We start from the raw sequence: 17,957 nt of genomic DNA on the forward strand, positions 1-17,957 counted from the left end.
AAGAGAAATACTCCATTTGTTTTATGAAGCTACCTAGACTCTGATTTCCACTGTGATAGGGAGGGCATCTCAGCTAGCGCACGTGTGAAGTTGAGGTACCAATATTCTCAATGTTGGAGTGATTCAGTGGATTCAATAACTTATGCAAAGCATATCACGAGTGGCACATGCTAAAATGTATCTTACTATTATTATTATTATGCCACAAGTAGTCAATAGAGTAACTTCAAGTTTTTAAATGAATTTCACTTCTAAGGATGTATTCTACTAGCCTTGGAACTTTTGTTATTAAAAGTCATTGTAAAATTCTGTTTGGTTAATTTCTTTCCATATGAATAAAATTCGTTGAACCATGACATGTCTTACAGGTGTTTTGAGTTTTCCTTTTCACCTCAGGCCAATTTCCTTGCATTTCAATCATCACGTTTCATTTACTTGAACAAAGAGGACTGGGTGCCCACAGACCTGTAGCTTCTGAGAAACACAGACCCTCAGGCACAGGCCGCCCCTGCTGAATCAGTATCTGCAGCTGAATAACAACCCCAGGTGTTTCACAGGTGGGTTAAAGTGGGATAAGCACGAAAATAAACTGACTCTCAATTTGGTTGCACATTGGAATCTCCTGGTGAGTTTCAACCACTGCTCCTGGCTGGGTCCCACCCTTGGAGAGAGTCATGCTCTAAGTCCCCTGTGAGGCTGGATATAGGGGTGGGCAGACCCTGTGTGGTTAAGTCAAACATGGTGTGGAGGTTAGGAAACACTGGAGGGAGAGGTGAAGGAGAGGGTGAAGACAATGCTTCCCTAACCCGCCTCCTCCCCTTTTCACCTTGGGAAGAAACCCTCCTGAATCCAGAAAGATCAGAAGGCTCTGAGGGTGGGATTTCAGTCTCAGGAGAGCGTCCCTGTCTCCCCAGGACCTGGTCCCTAAAACGCAGTGGGTGGAAGCCTCCAGGCTGCCTCGTGGATGGTGGCTGGAAGCCACGAAGATATAAAGAGTGATCTGGAAACTCAGGTTGAACTCCTCCAGCGTGCTTTAGTCTGGTGATTTTTAAATATACGTTACGTGAGAGCCACCTCTTCAAGTCCGGCCACCCAATTTGCTGTACAAACAGTTTCCCTGATACAGAAGTTACGCTCTAGCCGGCTGTACCGCATGATCCCAGGCAGCCCGAGGGAAATGCAGGGGTGTAGACCAGGCGAGCATGGGGGCTGCCAGGGGAGAGGAGGTTTTCTCTTTTGTTTCTTCACACTAAGTTCTGTGAAGCTTCCTTCTTCCGCTTGTACTTTCAGCATCCACATTGCTAATGGTCTCCTCCGTGAAGTCAAGCCTCAGTCTATTTGTGCCCCGCCCACCTCCTCGCGTCCCTTCGCGGCCTCGCCCAGGCCCCACCCACCTCTTCGCGGGACTAGCCCAGGTTTGGCTTCGGTCCTGCGCTGATTGGCACAGACCCGGAAGCGGATGGCGTGGTCTGAAGGTTGAACCATCGCGTCTGCGCTTCCCAGTTCTCTTGGCGCTGCTATACCCGCGACGTGGGGTCCCCACAGACCGACTCCTGTTTCTCAACCCAGAGCAAATTGAGACGTCCGGGTGAGAGTCGGTGAGTCGCCTCCTTTTGAGTTTAAAGTCGCCCTGAGGCTGGTCCCGTCCCCGGTCTTTCTGCAGTGGGGCTGTGCAGACACCTCCTGTCGCCAAACTTTCCTTTGCAAAACCGTTCCTGACTCGTCCTCCCGCCTCGCGCTGTTTCAAGTCCTCACCCGCGAGCTGGATTCTCGCCCTGCTCCAGAGCGCCCCCCAGTCTCGCTCTCCTCTGCCCCTGGAGCGCGGCGCTGCAGCCCCAGTGCCGGGGGTCAGGAAAGCACTCCACACGGTGGGAGTGGGCCCGAGCGAGCGTTTACAACGTTTTGGGGGATTAAAATATTTCTTTTGAGGTCCCTATGGGCTACCCCTTATCTGGATGAAGGATCTGGCCCTTGGCCAATGAAATGCTGAGGTGAATTGGCCTGAGGCCAGAGCAGATGGGTGCCCTATGCAGATGGAGGGGTGGCCGTGCTTGGCCGTGGCCACTCCTGGGCTCTCTCGCTTTCCATCTGAGACGTGGTGGAAATGGGAGGGCTACAGGAGAGTAGCCTTTGTTCCTTTGTTACTCCGGGTGGGGAGACGGGGTTTTTACCTTTGGTCTAGTTTTGCAAAGTTTACTGTAATTGGCCTTAGATTGCCAGAGCCAGGACCCAAGTGTTTCCTTTTCTTCTTTGTTTTTGGAGATGGTCTCTGTGCCTACGTATCCAGTATGGTCCAGCGCGGGCCGTCCAGTCTCAGTGAAATTCTGGATGAGCCCAGGCAGTCTGTAATTTAGAAAATGTACTTAATGGGTCCTTTTCAGTACGGTTTAGGCCTCACCAAGTGACTGTCCTTGTTGTGCTGTTGTACAACTTCTGTCCTAGACAATTGAGCTTTCTTACAGGGGTGGTGAAGTTTTTTCTTTCCTTAGCTACATAGTACTGTCTAATAATTGAGGTTTATAGGACCTAGAAGTTGCTAGTTTGGGCTTTCTGAACTGGAATTGTGTCAGGAACTGGATCAGTGGGCACCAACTCTCGGGCTTCCTAAGGCCATCTGTCTCTGACAGTGGCTCCTCCACATACATAACAAGAAGTAACAGTGAGGGAATGAGCTACATTTTCTGCTAAGTACAGAAACAAGTTCCTTGCCTTTTTTTTTTTTGGAAGCTCTGGTGCTGGCAGATTTGGCTCATTATAAAAGGCTTGAAACACTGGTTTGGGAGAGCGCATGTGGACCTCCCCTCGGACTAAAATGGCAGCTTGGGGGTTTAGCCTTGTCCTGTTGATCCTCAGGGTTACACGTTCTCTTGTTTTCTAATGGGAGTGTAGGAGATTAGTGCTTATTAGTTCTAGTGGGTTACAGTGACCGGTAGCACAGGAGGGGTTGGCTTCTTTTTGAAGGTGAACCGGGTCTTTTTTGTCCTTTTCTAAGTACCCTAAATAACACATGGCCAATAGGCACAATTTTCACAGACCTCTGCATCATGACAAACGTATTTATTTTCTACTGTGTAGCTCCTTTCTTAGTTAAGAGATCCACATCTTAATCTTAGCTTGTTACTATTAATGGCTGCACAAGCATCAAATTTAAAGTTTCTTGTTTGGGGATTCTTTTTTCTTCTGTTCTAGTTATTATTTTACTTGTATCACCTAGGAAAGGACCAGTTCTTAATCTTATTTGAAAAATGGTGGTTGCAGCGGGCTTGATGGGTTATAACACATATCAGGTTGGTCATTTCCTGGGCTACATACCTTGTACTGAATAGCATTGTACAAATAAGTTCCTTTTAACATTCCTGTACATTCATAATAACTATAGAACAGAAAGATTGTTTTAATTTGCTGTCCTATCTGAGTGACTTGATGAATACACTGGGAACAGTCCTTAGTTTGAGGAAGGTCAGTTGAAGCCTTTACTGTACAAGTCTAAAATTTAAGAAAAATGAGTCCCGTGATGAGCCTCCTCATGCTCCGGCCGTGTGTAGACCGGTCAGCTTCCGGGTGTGACTGGAGCAGGGCTTGTCGTCGTCTTCAGGGTCACTTTCAGGGGTTATGTGGGCTTGGTCTTGCCTCCCAGGTTTCAGCTGCGGGTTTTACACAGCAGTGGTGGATCCAGGCTGGGATCCTTCTACCTTCATGGCAGTGGGTGTGGTCAGGATGACGGTCTGGGGTCTTTTCCACTGTGGGTGCAAAGGGGCTACATTGCAGTCCTTGATCCACACTCGATCACCTGGGGAAAAAGAGTGAACTGGGGAGAATAAGCTAATGGGGCATCTGTCATTTACCTAGGCTGAAATCATTTGTGTAATTTTTCCTAAGGCCTGTAACCATCTCTGTAACTCAATTTCACCTAACTCGGGGAGTGCCCGGGAGTCCCTGTAGTATGGGAGGGGGTCTATGATATAATATTTCATAAGGGGAATATCCTGTTCTCTTGGAGTACACCTAATCTTAATACCATAGGGAGAGCCTGTATCTATTTTAATCCTGTTTCCTGACACACTTTCCTTAAGCTATCTTTGATAGTCCAATTTATCCGCTCCACCTTTCCAGAACTCTGAGGTTGGTAGGCGGCATGCAGTTTCCATGTGATCTTTAATACCTTTGCCGTCTTCTGTACTAAGTCAGCCACAAATGCCGGCCTGTTATCTGAGCCAATTCATAAGGGCAGTCCAAATCTAGGAATAAAGTCTCGAAGAAGCACACGGGTTACTTCACAAGCTTTCTCAGTTTGTGTGGGAAAAGCCTCCACCTACCTAGAGTAGATACACACGAGAACTAGTAAATACTTGTTACTTCTACACTTTGGCATTTCTGGGAATTCCATCTGGAGATCTTCAAAGGGGGCTGCTTCATGAGCTTGTATGCCGCCAGAACGGCTGAACCCTGCCTCGCATTGTGCTGTCGGCAGGTAACACACCACTGCGCCATGGTTTTGGCAAGGGCTGACAAATGCTAGATGTAGAAGTATCAGCCTAACAACTTTTGAAGTGACTCCTGACCTAGATGGGTGGTTTCATGCACCCCCAGTACAACTGCGGCTCCTAGCAGCTGTGGCACAGCTACTCTCCTATTTGGTAGCAGAATCCTTCCTTCTTCCACCTCGGTTACCTTAGTCATGCACTGCAGAGGACACCAGTGAGCTTCCACCTCGGTTGCCTTAGGGAACTCCAGAGCTGACTCAGAAGCTCTAAAAGCAACAGCCACCCCCTACTGCGCACCAGTCACAGCCCTCCTGCTCCCTCAAGCACCTGACCTCGTACCTAGTTATTCTAAAGAAGAAAAAGACTTTCTCCAGGCAGAGGGAGGACAAGTCATGGAAGAAGGACTTCTTTTAAGGGCTTGCAACTCTAAGGGGTCCACGTGAAAGGGTCATGATAGATCAAGCAAGTGGGGTACATGACTAGGGACTACATGCATCAGCTAACAGAACAGAACGGAACAGAAAGTTTTGCAGTGCTTCTTGATACAATGTCTGGAATTTACATATAACATAAGTAGTTTAGGTCAGAGGTTGATATTATTATTTTTATTTTTAACCACCAGGGCCGGGTGGTGGCGCCAAGGCCATCTGGCTATCTTCTGTTTCTAACTTTTTGCTTTCTCCCTTTTCTCCTGTCTTGTGAACTAGGCAAGGGGGAGGGAGGAGGGCAGCAGGAGAAGTAGTGGTCTTCCTACCTCAGCCTCCAGAGTAGCTGGGACCACAGCCACGCACCACCACACCACGCTGATTTTTGTGTTCTTGATAGAGACGGGCTTTCACCATGTTGCTCAGGCTGGTCTCCAACCCCAGGGCTCAAAGGATCCAGTCTCATCGGCCTCCCAAAGTGCTGGGATTTCAGGTATGCTGTTTTATCAAAGATTGCTATTGTCATAGGATGGGACCCACACTCAATAATACTTACAGTGGCGCTGGTGGTCCTTGTCTGTGTCCAGCATTAAACATCAAGGCAGTTTCCTCCATGTTGAGAGCTGAGATCAGCCTGTGATCCATCGGGAGGTGAGGGGGCTGTGCGCTGTGTGGGGTTTGGTTAGGGCCAGATCTGTGCCCTGGAGATCTGTGCCCTGCTGCAGCGTGTGTGTGTGTGTGTGGACTATTCCAGGAGGGAGCAAGATCTGAAAACAGGTCAAAATTATCCTTGTAGGTCTTGCTGTGGGACGTTCTTATCTCTGCATGACCTCTGGTGCAGTGGGTAGCAGAGGACCATCTTTCTCCCGGGTGAGGTCTCCCCTGTGTGTGTGTTTTGTCACAGGAAAGGAGTGAATGGTTTCTAAACATTAAATCTCTGATGTTTTTTCACACACAGGATTTCCAAAGAGTCATGTTACATGAGGAAGCCACCAAGAAGAGGAAAGAAAAGGATCCAGGGATGGCTCTTCCTCAGGTGAGTGATATTCCTCGGTGGATTCTGCTGCCTCTTTCCTTTCTGAAATGCCAGGTATTGTGGTAGCCAGTCTGCTGTGAGTCTGAAGCGTCCTGCCTCACACGTTTGCTGGCACTCACCCATGCCTTTTCTCAGTCCTTGTCATCTTCATTTAAATTCCATCTCCTATAACCTAGTGAATGAGCTTGGGAAGAGGCTCCCCTGGGCATGGTCCTGGGAAGGACTCACACCAGACATGGATGGAGATGGGCTGTGGACCCCGTGCTGTCAGTGATGTTGGGCGGCAGGGATTGTTCAGCGGCCACATCTGGGTGCACATTTAGCTCTTTCTGGACCAGATAAGAGAAACTGTATATGAAAGTCATACACTAATGTGCGCTGGTATCTGGTAAATTCTGGAAAAGGAGACAAACTAGGGGAGATATTTTGTGTCTGATTTTGTAATGCATTTGAAGCTACACTAGTGAGTCAATATGTCTCTGACTCCAAACCTTTTGTTTTAGGAGACAGGGTGTCACTCTCGGGCCTAGTTTGGAGTGCAATGGCACAATTCTAGTTCACAGCAGCCTCGAATTCCTGGGCTCAAGTGATCCCCACATTAGACTCCCAAGGAGCTAGGATGACAGGCATGCGCCACCATGCATGGCTAATTCTTTTATTTTTTATTATTTAGAGTTGGGGACTTGCTATGTTGTCCAGGCTGGAGTGCAGTGGCACAGTCATAGCTCACTGTAGCCTTGAACTCATGGCCTCCAGTGATCCTCCCACCTGAGCCTCCCAAATTGCTGGGATTATAGGTGTGAGAAAGCCCAGCAGGACTCTGCACTTTCAATGGCTTGGAATAGAATCGAAAGTGGAGATAAATGTCAGTGACAGAGTTTGCTTTATTCCGTCATTGACTTCAAATTATAAAATCAATGTAAATATCTAAATGCAGGGGATTCTTTAAATCATTCTCAGCACTTTGACCCCACAGAGACTGTTTTTTTTGTTGTTGTTTTTTGTTTTTTGTGGGTTTTTTTGCACGGACTCTGATGAAGCAAGCATTTGAGGTAAAAATGATTATAAGTTTGCTGTGACATAAGAGCACAACTTACGTCGTTAGAGAGGATGGAGCCATTCTTTTTCTACCCATTATTATTAAATGATTCTTTTGTTTTAAACACCACACACTGTATATATGTGTTGTGTAGTAAAAGTCCAAAGAAAAGTGCACTTACGCATCCCCTATCCTGTCCAACCTTCCACCCGTCCCCATGGCTCAATGGGGAATCACTGTTGAAGGTTCTGTGACAAGTCAGTGCAATCCTTTATTGTATTCATACATCGTTATGAGACTTTAGAAAAAATTATTTGATGACTTTTTTTTTTTTTTTTTTTTGCATGTTTTTTGAGACAAGGTCTCACTCTGTCATCCGCCTGGAGTACAGTGGCACATTGCAACCTCTGGCTGTCAGGTTCAAATGAGTCTTAGGCTTCAACCAACTGAGTAGCTGCAGTTACAGACACGTGCTACACTCCTGGCTAATTGCTGTATTATTAGTACAGGTGGGGTTTCCCCATGTTGGCCAGGCTGGTCTCGTACTCTTGGCCTCAATTAATCCTCCCGCCACGGCCTCCCAAAGTGCTGGGATTTCAGGTGTGAGTCCCGCTTCCAGCCTGATGAATGTTTTGTCGTGGTATTTTGTCCTGCAAGTTCTGAAAATTTTCATGTTTCCAAGGTAGAAAACAAGATAGCTTGCCTTTTAAATCTTCCTTGGAACTTTCTCTGAATGAAGACACGTGAGTCCTTCACAGTTTTGTTTCGTTTCTTTTTGTTGTTGTTGTTGTTGTTTTTTTTAGATGGAGTTTCATTCTTGTTGCCCAGGCTGGAGTGCAATGGCACGATTTCAGCTCACTGCAACTTCCACCTCCCAGGTTCAAGTGATCTTCCTGCCTCAGTCTCCCAAGTAGCTGGGATTATAGGCATGCGCCACCATTCCCAGCTAATTTTGTATTTTTACTAGAGACAGGATTTGTCCCTGTTGATCAGGCTGGTCTGGAACTCCCAACCTCAGGTTATCCACCCATTTCAGCCTTTCAAAGTGCTGAGATTACAGCCATGAGCCACCGCACTCGGCCTTTTAAAAAAAAAAAAATTATTATTTTTGAGTTGGTCTTGCTCTCATTTTTTTGAGATGGTCCAGCCCAGGCTGGAGTGCAGTGGCATGATCTCGGCTCACTGCAACCTCTGCCTTTCATGTTCAAGCGCTTCTCCTGCCTCAGCCTCCCGAATAGCTGGGACTGCAGGCACGCGACCACGCCCAGCTAATTTTTGTATTTTTAGTAGAGACGAGATTTCACCATGCTGGCCAGAATGGTCTCTATTTCTTGACCTTATGATCCACCTGCCTCAGCCTTCCAAAGTGCTGGGATTACAGGCGTGACCTACCACGTGCGGCCAAGCCCAGGGCTTATGTAGAAAACATCATTTGCAATATATGTACTTTTTTTTTGTTTGTTTAGAAAGAATCTCACACGGTTGCCCAGGCGGGATTGCAGTGGTGTGATCTTGGCTTAGGGTAACCTCCGCTTCCAGAGTTCAAGCAATTTTCTTTACTCAGCTTCCTGAATCGCTGGGATTACAGGCACCCCACCACCATTCCCAGCCAGTTTTTGAATTTTTAGTAGATACGGAGTTTCGTCGTGTTGGAGAGGTTGGTCTCGAACTCCTGACCTTGAGTGATCCATCCACCTTAGTCTCCCAAAGTGATGGGATTACAGGTGTGAGCCAACATGCCTGGATTTATTATATATATAGAGAGATACACATACACACATATCTATATGTGTATATATAGATGTGTGTGTGTGTGTGTGTATATATATATATATATATATATATATTTTTTTTTTTTTTTTTTGAGATGGAGTCTTACTCTGCAGCCCAAGCTGAAGTGCAGTGGCATGATCTTGGCTCACTGCAAACTTTGCCACTGGTTATCAAGTTATTCTCCTGCCTCAGCCTCCCAAGTAACTGGGACTAGAGGTGTGCACCACCACACCTAGGTTTTTTTTTTTTTTTTTTTTTTTTTGTATTTTTAGTAGATACGGAGTTTCACCATGTTGCCCTGGGTGGTCTCAAACTCCTGAGCTCAGACGATCCACCTGCCTTGGCCTCCCAAAGTGCGGGGATTTTAGGTGTGAGCCACTGTGCCAGGCCATATATTTTTTATATTGTCCATAAAACTGAGACTTCCGCAGTGACTTAGGGGATTTTAAAATCTATCATGAAAAAGTACAATAAAACGCAACTATACAGAAAAATTTTTCAAAAATACCTTAATGTGAATTTGTCAGAACACAGTCTTGGATCAAATCAATACTCATTTTCTCTTTTCTCATTTCATGTGAAGGTGATAACTCAGTCCTCCATGTTTTGTGGAAATGTGTTTTTCATTTTAGGGACGCTTGACTTTCAGGGATGTGGCTATAGAATTCTCATTGGCAGAGTGGAAATGCCTGGACCCTGTGCAGAGGGCTTTATACACGGCCGTGATGTTGGAGAACTACAGGAATCTGGAGTTTGTGGGTGAGGAAAATGTCCCTCTAGACATGAGGAATCTGTCCTTGTCTATCTTGGCTCTTCCTGGTTTTGTATTCTCTTGTGATGTTGCCCCGTGCATGCTTTTGATGTACATGTCATTGTTTTCTGCAGTGATGACCCTCCTATCTGTCATGGGTAGCTTCTTAGAGCTGTCTGTTTTTACATAAAAACAGAAAATTCATGAACACTTTGACTAATACAATTGAACATCATCCTGCTGTAGGCAGAGATGTCCTTGGAAGCCCTGAGCAGAATTGTCAACGTGGTCCAGGATACGAGATAGAAAGCATGACACTGACTGACAAGTGTTTCCAGCTGTGGTTCTGGTTTTGTTTTCTTTTTCTTTGTTTGTTTTTAGATAGAGTCTCCCTCTGTTGAACAGGCTGGAGTGCAGTGTCATGATCTCAGCTTATTGCAACCTCTGCCTCCTGGGTTCAAGCAATTCTTGTACCTCAGTCTCTCAACCTAACTAGAATTACAGGCACATGCCTTCATACCTGGCCGATTTTTGTATTTTTAGTAGACGTAGGGTATCACCATGTTGGCCAGTCTGGTCTTGAACTCCTGGCCTCAAGCAATTTGCCCGCCTCAGCCTCCAAGTGTTGGGATTACAGGCATGAGTCACCACATTTGGCCTTTCTTTCTGGTTTTTGAGAACCATCACAGAAGCCTCTTTCGCTGGCACTGTGACAGTGTTCATCTCATAAACTAATGATCATTTTCTCTAAGCAGCAGTCACTGCTATAGAAAATTTCTCCTAGGGAGGACATCATTCAGGCTTACTGCCTCATACATATGAGGCTCTTGACTGAACTCTTTTTTTTTTTTTTTTTTTTGGACACAGAATTTTGCTCTTGTTGCCCAGGCTAGAGTGCAATGTCATGATCTCCACTCACTGCCACCTCTGCCTCCTGGGTTCAAGCAATTCTGCTGCCTCAGCCTCCCGAGTAGATGGGATTACAGGCACCCACCACCACACCTGACTAATTTTTGTATTTTTAGTAGAGACAGGGTGTTTCTAAACTTTGAAGATCACATTTGGGAAGTTTAAGTATTGCTTTTTGTGTAATATTTACACACTTCAATATTAACTATTATTTACCCTCTGTACTTAATTGGAAACCTATTGGTCTTTATGTTTTTTAGATAGCTTTTTAAAATTCATGATGGAGTTCTCATCAACTGGGCACAGTAATACCAGAGAAGGGTTCCACACAGGGACATTGGAAAGACATAAAAGTCATCCCATTGGAGATTTTTGCTTCCCAGAAATCAAAAAAGATATTCATCACTCTGAGTTTCAGTGGCAAGAAGTTGAAAGAAATGGCCATGAAGCACCTATGACAGAAACCGGAGAGATGACGCGTAGTACAGACCGATATGATCATAGTCATGCTGGAAACAAGCCTATTAAAGATCAGCTTGGATCAAGCTTTCATTCACATCTACCTGAACTGCACATACTTCCGACCGAAGGGAAAATTAGTAACCAAGTGGACAAGTCTGTCAGTGGTGCTTCCTCAGCTTCAACATCCCAAAGAATTTCTTGTAGACTCAAAACCCATATTTCTAATAAGTATGGGAAGAATTTCCTCCATTCCTCATTATCCACACAAATACAGGAAGTACGCATGAGAGAAAAACCTTGCCAATATAATGAGTGTGGCAAAGCGTTTAATTATAGCTCACTCTTAAGGAGCCATCACATAACCCATTCAAGAGAGAAACAATATAAATGTGATGTATGTGGCAAGATCTTTAATCAGAAGCGATATCTTGCATGTCATCGTAGATGTCACACTGGTAAGAAAACTTACAAGTGTAATGAGTGTGGGAAGGTCTTCAGTCAAACATCATCTTTTACCTGCCATTGTAGACTTCATAGTGGACAGAAACCTTACAAGTGTAATGAATGTGGCAAGACATTCAGTTGGAAGTCATCCCTTAGATGCCATCGTAGACTTCATACTGGAGAGAAACCTTACAAGTGTAATGAGTGTGGCAAGACCTTCCATCAGAAGACATCCCTTCAATGCCATCATACAGTTCACACTGGAGAGAAAGCTTACAAGTGTTATGAATGTGGCAAGACTTTCAGTCAGATGTCATCCCTTACATGCCATCGTAGGCTTCATACTGGAGAGAAACCTTACAAGTGTAATGAGTGTGGCAAGACCTTCAGTCGGAAGTCATCCCTTATATGCCATTGTAGACTCCATACTGGAGAGAAACCTTACAAGTGTAATGAGTGTGGCAAGACCTTCATTCGGAAGTCATCCCTTATATGCCATTGTAGACTCCATACTGGAGAGAAACCTTACAAGTGTAATGAGTGTGGCAAGACCTTCAGTCAGAAGACAACCCTTACATGCCATCGTAGACTTCATACTGGAGAGAAACCTTACAAGTGTAATGAGTGTGGCAAGACGTTCAGTGAGAAGTCATCCCTTAGATGCCATTGTAGACTTCATACTGGAGAGAAACCTTACAAGTGTAATGAATGTGGCAAGACCTTCCGTCGAAATTCAGGCCTTGTAATTCATAAGGCAGTTCATAGTGAAGAGAAACCTTACAAGTGTAATGAGTGTGGCAAGACCTTCCGTCAGAAGTCATACCTTCAGTGTCATCATAGACTTCATACTGGAGAGAAACTTTACACATGTAATGAATGTGGCAAGGTTTTTAGTAGAAGACAAAACTTTGCACATCATCATAGACTTCATACTGGAGAGAAACCTTACAAATGTGAGGAATGTGACAAAGTTTACATTCGCAGATCACAGCTTGAAACACATAGGATAATTCATACTGGAGAGAGATCATACAAATGTAAGGTTTGTGACAAGGCTTTCTGGAAAAAGTCATGCCTTGTACACCATAAGAGAGTTCATACTGGAGAGAAACCGTACAAGTGTAATAAATGTGGCAAGACCTTCAGTCAGAAGTCAAATCTTCAGTGTCATCATACACTTCATACTGGAGAGAAACCTTACACATGTAATGAATGTGGCAAGGTTTTTGGTAGAAAAGCACACCTTGCGCGTCATCATAGAATTCATACTGGAGAGAAACCTTACAAATGTGAAGAATGTGACAAAGTTTTCAGTCGCAAATCACACCTTGAAAGACATAAGAGAATTCATACTGGAGAAAAACCATACAAATGTAAGGTTTGTGACAAGGCTTTCCGGAGTGATTCATGCCTCGCACAACATCAGAGAGTTCATACTGGAGAGAAACCTTACAAGTGTAATGAATGTGGCAAGGTTTTTAATCAAAAAGCACACCTTGCACAACATCAGAGAGTTCATACTGGAGAGAAACCTTACAAGTGTAATGAGTGTGACAGAGCCTTTAGTGGGAAGTCAACACTTATTCACCATCAAGCCATCCATGGTGTAGGGAAACTTTACAAATGTAATGATTCTCACAAAGTCTTCAATAATGCTACAGTCATTGCAAATCATTAGAGAATCCATAAAGAAGAGAGATCTTGTGAAGGGGGCCACCTGTTCCACACCTGTGGGTGTTTCTTGTCAGGTGGGACGAGAGACTGAGAAAAATAAGACACAGAGACAAAGTATAGAGGAAGAAAAGTGGGCCAGGGGACTGGCACTCAGTATACGGAGGACCCGTGCTGGCACCAGTCTCTGAGTTCCCTCAGTATTTATTGATCACTATCCTCTACCATCTCGGTGAGGGGGATGTGGCAGGACTATAGGGTAATGGTGGGGAGAGGGTCAGCAGGAAAACGTGAGCAAGGGACTCTGCGTCAGAAATAAGTTTAAGGAAAGGTGCTGTGCCTTGATGTGCACGTAGGCCAGATTTATGTTTGACTTTACACAAACATCTCAGTGCAGTAAAGAGCAGTATTGCCGCCAGCATGTCTCATCTCCAGCCATAAGGAGGTTTTATCCTATCTCAGTAAATAGAATGTACGATCGGGTTTTACACTGAGACATCCCATTCCCAGGAAGGAGCAGGAGACAGATGCATTTCTCTTATCTCCACTGCAAAGAGGCCTTCCTCTTTCACTAATCATCCTCAGCACAGACTGTTTATGGGTGTCGGGCTGGGGGACGGTCAGGTTTTTCCCTTCCCACGAGGCCATATCTTAGGCTGTCTCAGTGTGGAGAAACCTTGGACAATACCCAGACTTTTTTGGGCAGAGGTGCCTGCAGCCTTCTGTAGTGCATTGTGTCCCTGGGTACTTGAGACTGGAGAATGGCGATTACCAAGCATACTGCCTGCAAACACATTTTTAACAAAGCATATCCTGCACAGCCCTAAATCCATTAAACCTTGAGTCAATACAGCACATGTTTCTGTGAGCACAGGGTTGGGGCTAGGGTTACAGATTAGCAGCATCTCAAGGCAGAAGAGTTTTTCTTAGTACAGATCAGAATGGAGTTTCTTATGTCTTCCTTCTTCTACATAGACACAGTAACAGTCTGATATATCTTTCACCCACAATCTGAAAAGTGTAATGTGGCAAATTTTTCAGACATCGTTCATAACTTATAGTTCATCAGCGAACTCATACTGGAGAGAAACCTTACAAATGTCATGACTGGCAAGGTCTTCAGTCAAGCTTCATCCTATGCATAACATAGAAGTCATTCAGGAGAGAAATCTCACAAGTGTGATGATTATGACAAAGCCTTTACTTCACATTCACAAATCATTAGGCATCAGAGAATCCATACTGGACAGAAATCTTACAAATGTCATAAGGGTGGCAAGGTCTTCAGTCTGGGTACTCCGTGCAGAACATCAGAAAATTCATTTTTTGAGATAATTGTTTCAAATAAAATGAATATAGAAAATCATAAAGCTTTAATTGACATTAGAGTCAACTCCGCATTGACTTGAGTTTGAGTTGACTTAACATTGAGTTCAAGTATTAATTGACATGAAAAGTGTTAATGTTAAGAAGAATGGGCCAGGTGCAGTGGCTCATGCCTGTAATCCCAGCACTTTGGGAGGCCAAGGCAGGTAAATCACTCTAGGTCAGCAGCCTGGCCAACAGCCTTGAGCTACTTTACCCAGCCTGGTTTCAATTTTTATTTTTTGAGATAGAGTCTTGCTCTTGTTGCCCAGGCTATAGTGCAATGACATGATCTCAGCTCACTGAAACCTCTGCCTCCTGCATTCAAGCAATTATCCTGCCTCAGCCTCCTGAGTAACTGGGATTAGTGGTGTGCGCCAACACCATGCTAATTTTTTTTTTTTTTTTTTTGAGACAGAGTCTCGCTCTGTCACCCAGGCTGGAATGCAGTGGCCAGATCTCAGCTCACTGCAAGCTCCGCCTCCCGGGTTTACGCCATTCTCCTGCCTCAGCCTCCCAAGTAGCTGGGACTACACGAGCCCGCCACCTCGCCCGGCTAGTTTTTTTGTATTTTTTAGTAGAGACGGAGTTTCACCCTGTTAGCCAGGATGGTCTTGATCTCCTGACCTCATGATCCGCCCGTCTCGGCCTCCCAAAGTGCTGAGATTACAGGCTTGAGCCACGGCGCCAGGCCAATTTTTGTATTTTTATTTATTTTTATTTTATATTTTATTTTATCTTTGTTTTGAGATGGAGTCTCGCTCTTGTCACCCAGGCTGGAGTGGTGTGATCTCACTGCAACCTTTGCCTCCTGGGTTCAAGCAATTGTCCTGCCTCAGCCTCCTGAGTAGCTGGGATTATAGGTGCCTGCCACCACGCCTGGCTAATTTTTGTATTTTTAGTAGGGGGTTTCTCTATATTGGTCAGGCTGGTCTCGAACCCCTGACCCCAGCTGATCCACCCACCTCGGCCTCCCAAAGTGGAAGGATTACAGGCATGAGCCACTGTGACTGACCTTTTTTTTTTTTGAGCCTGTTTTGCAGCCTTTACAAAAATCAGGGTTTTCCCACGAGATCACGAAGATTTTCACATAAGGGCCTTCTGACCATTTGTGTTGGTGTTGCTGTTGGCAGTAAAGGTCAAGCGGGAATATGGTAATAGCATTCAAACTTCCCACCTTTGGCCACGTTCCTGCCTTTCTAGTTGATAGAAAGGCCAAACTCAGTTACTTGGGAGGCTGAGGCAGGAGAATCACTTGAACCCAAGAGGCAGAGGTTGCAGTGAGCCGAGATTGCACCATTGTACTCCAGCCTGGGCAAAAAAAAGTCTTAAAAAAAAAGTCATGCCTCTTCACCTCTTGTGGTGTGTGCTTGACTCGTCTTCTCGCCAGGTCTTCTCACAAGACTTTCAGGATTAAGCGAGTCCTGACCAAGAAACAAAAGCAAAATTGTCCCATTTCCTAGTGGATTCGCATGAAAACTGGTACTAAGGTCACAATTATGTTACCATATCAAGCTGAAAATGTCACCACTATCTGGAGAGTTGGATATGTTTTATTGGGAATATATTTTTTATCTCTGAATCTGTTATGAATGCATTTGTTGGCTGGGTTCGGTAATATGTGAAACATTTCATTTCAAAAAAATGTCAAGTGAAGTAATTCAATAGAGTACCTTACTCTTTGTTTTGTTTTTTTGAGATGGAGACTCCACTATGTTCAGTGGATCACACCTGTGGTCCATGCATCTTGGGAGACTGAGGTGGGAGGATAGCTTGAGACCGAGTCTCCTGGAAATCTTCTAGTCTCTTCTAACCCATTTCATGACAGACCCTTGGACTCTACTTTGTCATCTACCTGTGACCCCAATTCCAGTTATTCCACCTTTCCACACCGAACCAATATATGTCTTACATGTTTTGATTGATGTATTATGTCTCCCTAAAATGTGTAAAACCAAACTGCAGGCTGAACACCTTGGGCACACGTCGTCAGGACCTCCTGAGGCTGTGCCCACGGGGGCATTTTTAACCGTGGCAAAATATATTTCTAAATTGATTGAGACCCAGTAGATACTTCACAAGTTCATGAACACAGAAAAAATCAAGAGAGAACAGAAAAAATCAAGAGAGAACAGAAAAAAAACTAGATGTAATGGAAAGCACAAAATCGGGTCCAAAATGTGAACTCCTTCATATTTATTCAACATAAGGAAATGCTCTTCAACTTTGTGTGGAAGATAGATTACTAATATTTGATTAAAATAAAAACCCATTCTATGTAATGTTAGCCAATTTAAAACTGCAAATAGTGATCAATTATATGTATGTTTGAAACTTCCTAATATTTCACTTGGTATTGCTATTACTATGTTCTTGGAGTAGGAGCTCAGTCTGTCAGATACATTACAGGAGAGTGGTGTCTCTCCATAGTTGGGCTTAGGTCTCTGTGTTGCATGAGTGGATAAACTGTTAAGCAGGAACCTAGGAGAGCTAGAATGACAAAGTTCATGTCCATTAAAGCTAGCAAGACATATCCCTACTGCTCATGCATGAGTCACGGTTATAAGATGTTTACGGTTAAGGGAAGCATCTTAATGATACCTGTAAGGACAAACTCCTACAGAAACACGATGTCCAGACGACCCAATAGCCCATGACAATGTTTGCTTTTAAGATAGCAGGCTGGTCTCAGACTCCTGACCTCCGGTGATCCGCCTGCCTCGACCTTCCAAAGTGCTGGGATTACAGGCGTGAGCCACCACACCCGGCCAAAGATAGCTTCAAACCAACAAAGTAATAAGTTTTGTCACACTGTCAGCCCACCGGCAGGGAGACATACCTTAGCTTTTACTTAGGCCCCTATGTAAGAAAAACTTCATGAGGAGGCGTTCCCCCTGCTTTCTAAGGACGCCCTGCTGTGTAACTGGTAGCTTTCAATCAACTCTCCTCACTGCACTGGGACACTCGCCTTGAATTCTTTACTGCGCAAGATGCAAGAACTCTAACATGAGGTGTGGACTGTGACCCCGTTTTAGGCAACAAAATGACTGAACGTTATACAAAAACAGACAGTTGATCTAATTCTCATAAAAATAGGAATTTCGTAGTCCTCATCCACCATGCCAAGAAAAGATCGACACTGGAGTCACCGTTCATGATAACAAAGGGGCTGACAGCTGGGAAACATGGGTGGATAAGGATGAGGCGCTCAGCAGCCGCCAGCTGGGATTAATGAAAAGGGCAATAGGATCCTGAAAGGGGGAAGACATCTTGTAAAACGATGTAAAAGCTGCAGAGCCACTGGGCCTGCGAGTTTCCCATGGTGAACCTGGGAGTCCCTGATAACTGCACAAACTCGCGTGGGGATTTCAACATTCCGAAGCACCCAGATTCCTGGTGTGGCTGGACTCGGGGCTAGGGTGCTGCGAAAGGCAGGTCTGAAGCAGAAAGACAAAAACAAAAACAAAAACCGTCACGTGAGTCAGCCCCGGGCGCTGCGTGCAGAAAAACCCTGGATGGGTCCTGGACCCTGTCTGGGCGGGGCCTGGACACTGGGCGGGGACAGGCGGGCGGGGGTAAGATCAAAGAGGGGGCGGGG

At 45.0% G+C, this 17,957-nt stretch overlaps 1 protein-coding gene across 2 annotated transcripts; it reads left to right on the forward strand.

The window, feature by feature from the left end:
- The first annotated feature begins 1,443 nt into the window (after window positions 1-1,443).
- LOC107128271 (uncharacterized) lies at window positions 1,444-17,312 on the forward strand. Of its 2 annotated transcripts, XM_065535907.2 has the most exons (6): window positions 1,444-1,598; window positions 5,310-5,402; window positions 5,706-5,779; window positions 5,868-5,945; window positions 9,390-9,516; window positions 10,678-17,312. In XM_065535907.2, the coding sequence occupies exons 3-6, from the start codon at window positions 5,735-5,737 to the stop codon at window positions 12,999-13,001; spliced, it is 2,574 nt and encodes an 857-aa protein (XP_065391979.1). In that variant the 5' UTR covers window positions 1,444-1,598; window positions 5,310-5,402; window positions 5,706-5,734; the 3' UTR covers window positions 13,002-17,312. The 2 variants fall into 2 exon arrangements, with proteins under 2 accessions (XP_065391979.1, XP_015297440.3); XM_015441954.4 differs by lacking the exon at window positions 5,706-5,779.
- The last annotated feature ends 645 nt before the right edge of the window (window positions 17,313-17,957 follow it).

Source organism: Macaca fascicularis, chromosome 19 (genome assembly GCF_037993035.2).
Source record: "Macaca fascicularis isolate 582-1 chromosome 19, T2T-MFA8v1.1".
In the NCBI taxonomy this organism is placed as follows: domain Eukaryota; kingdom Metazoa; phylum Chordata; class Mammalia; order Primates; family Cercopithecidae; genus Macaca; species Macaca fascicularis.

Bases quoted from the DNA above. Each gene is read 5' to 3' on its own strand.
- LOC107128271 (XM_015441954.4), top strand. From the start codon at position 5,325: ATGTTGCTCAGGCTGGTCTCCAACCCCAGGGCTCAAAGGATCCAGTCT. The intron at 5,403-5,867 runs GTATGCTGTTTT...TTTCACACACAG, and splicing joins CCAAAGTGCTGGGATTTCAG to GATTTCCAAAGAGTCATGTT. The intron at 5,946-9,389 runs GTGAGTGATATT...TTTTCATTTTAG, and splicing joins CAGGGATGGCTCTTCCTCAG to GGACGCTTGACTTTCAGGGA.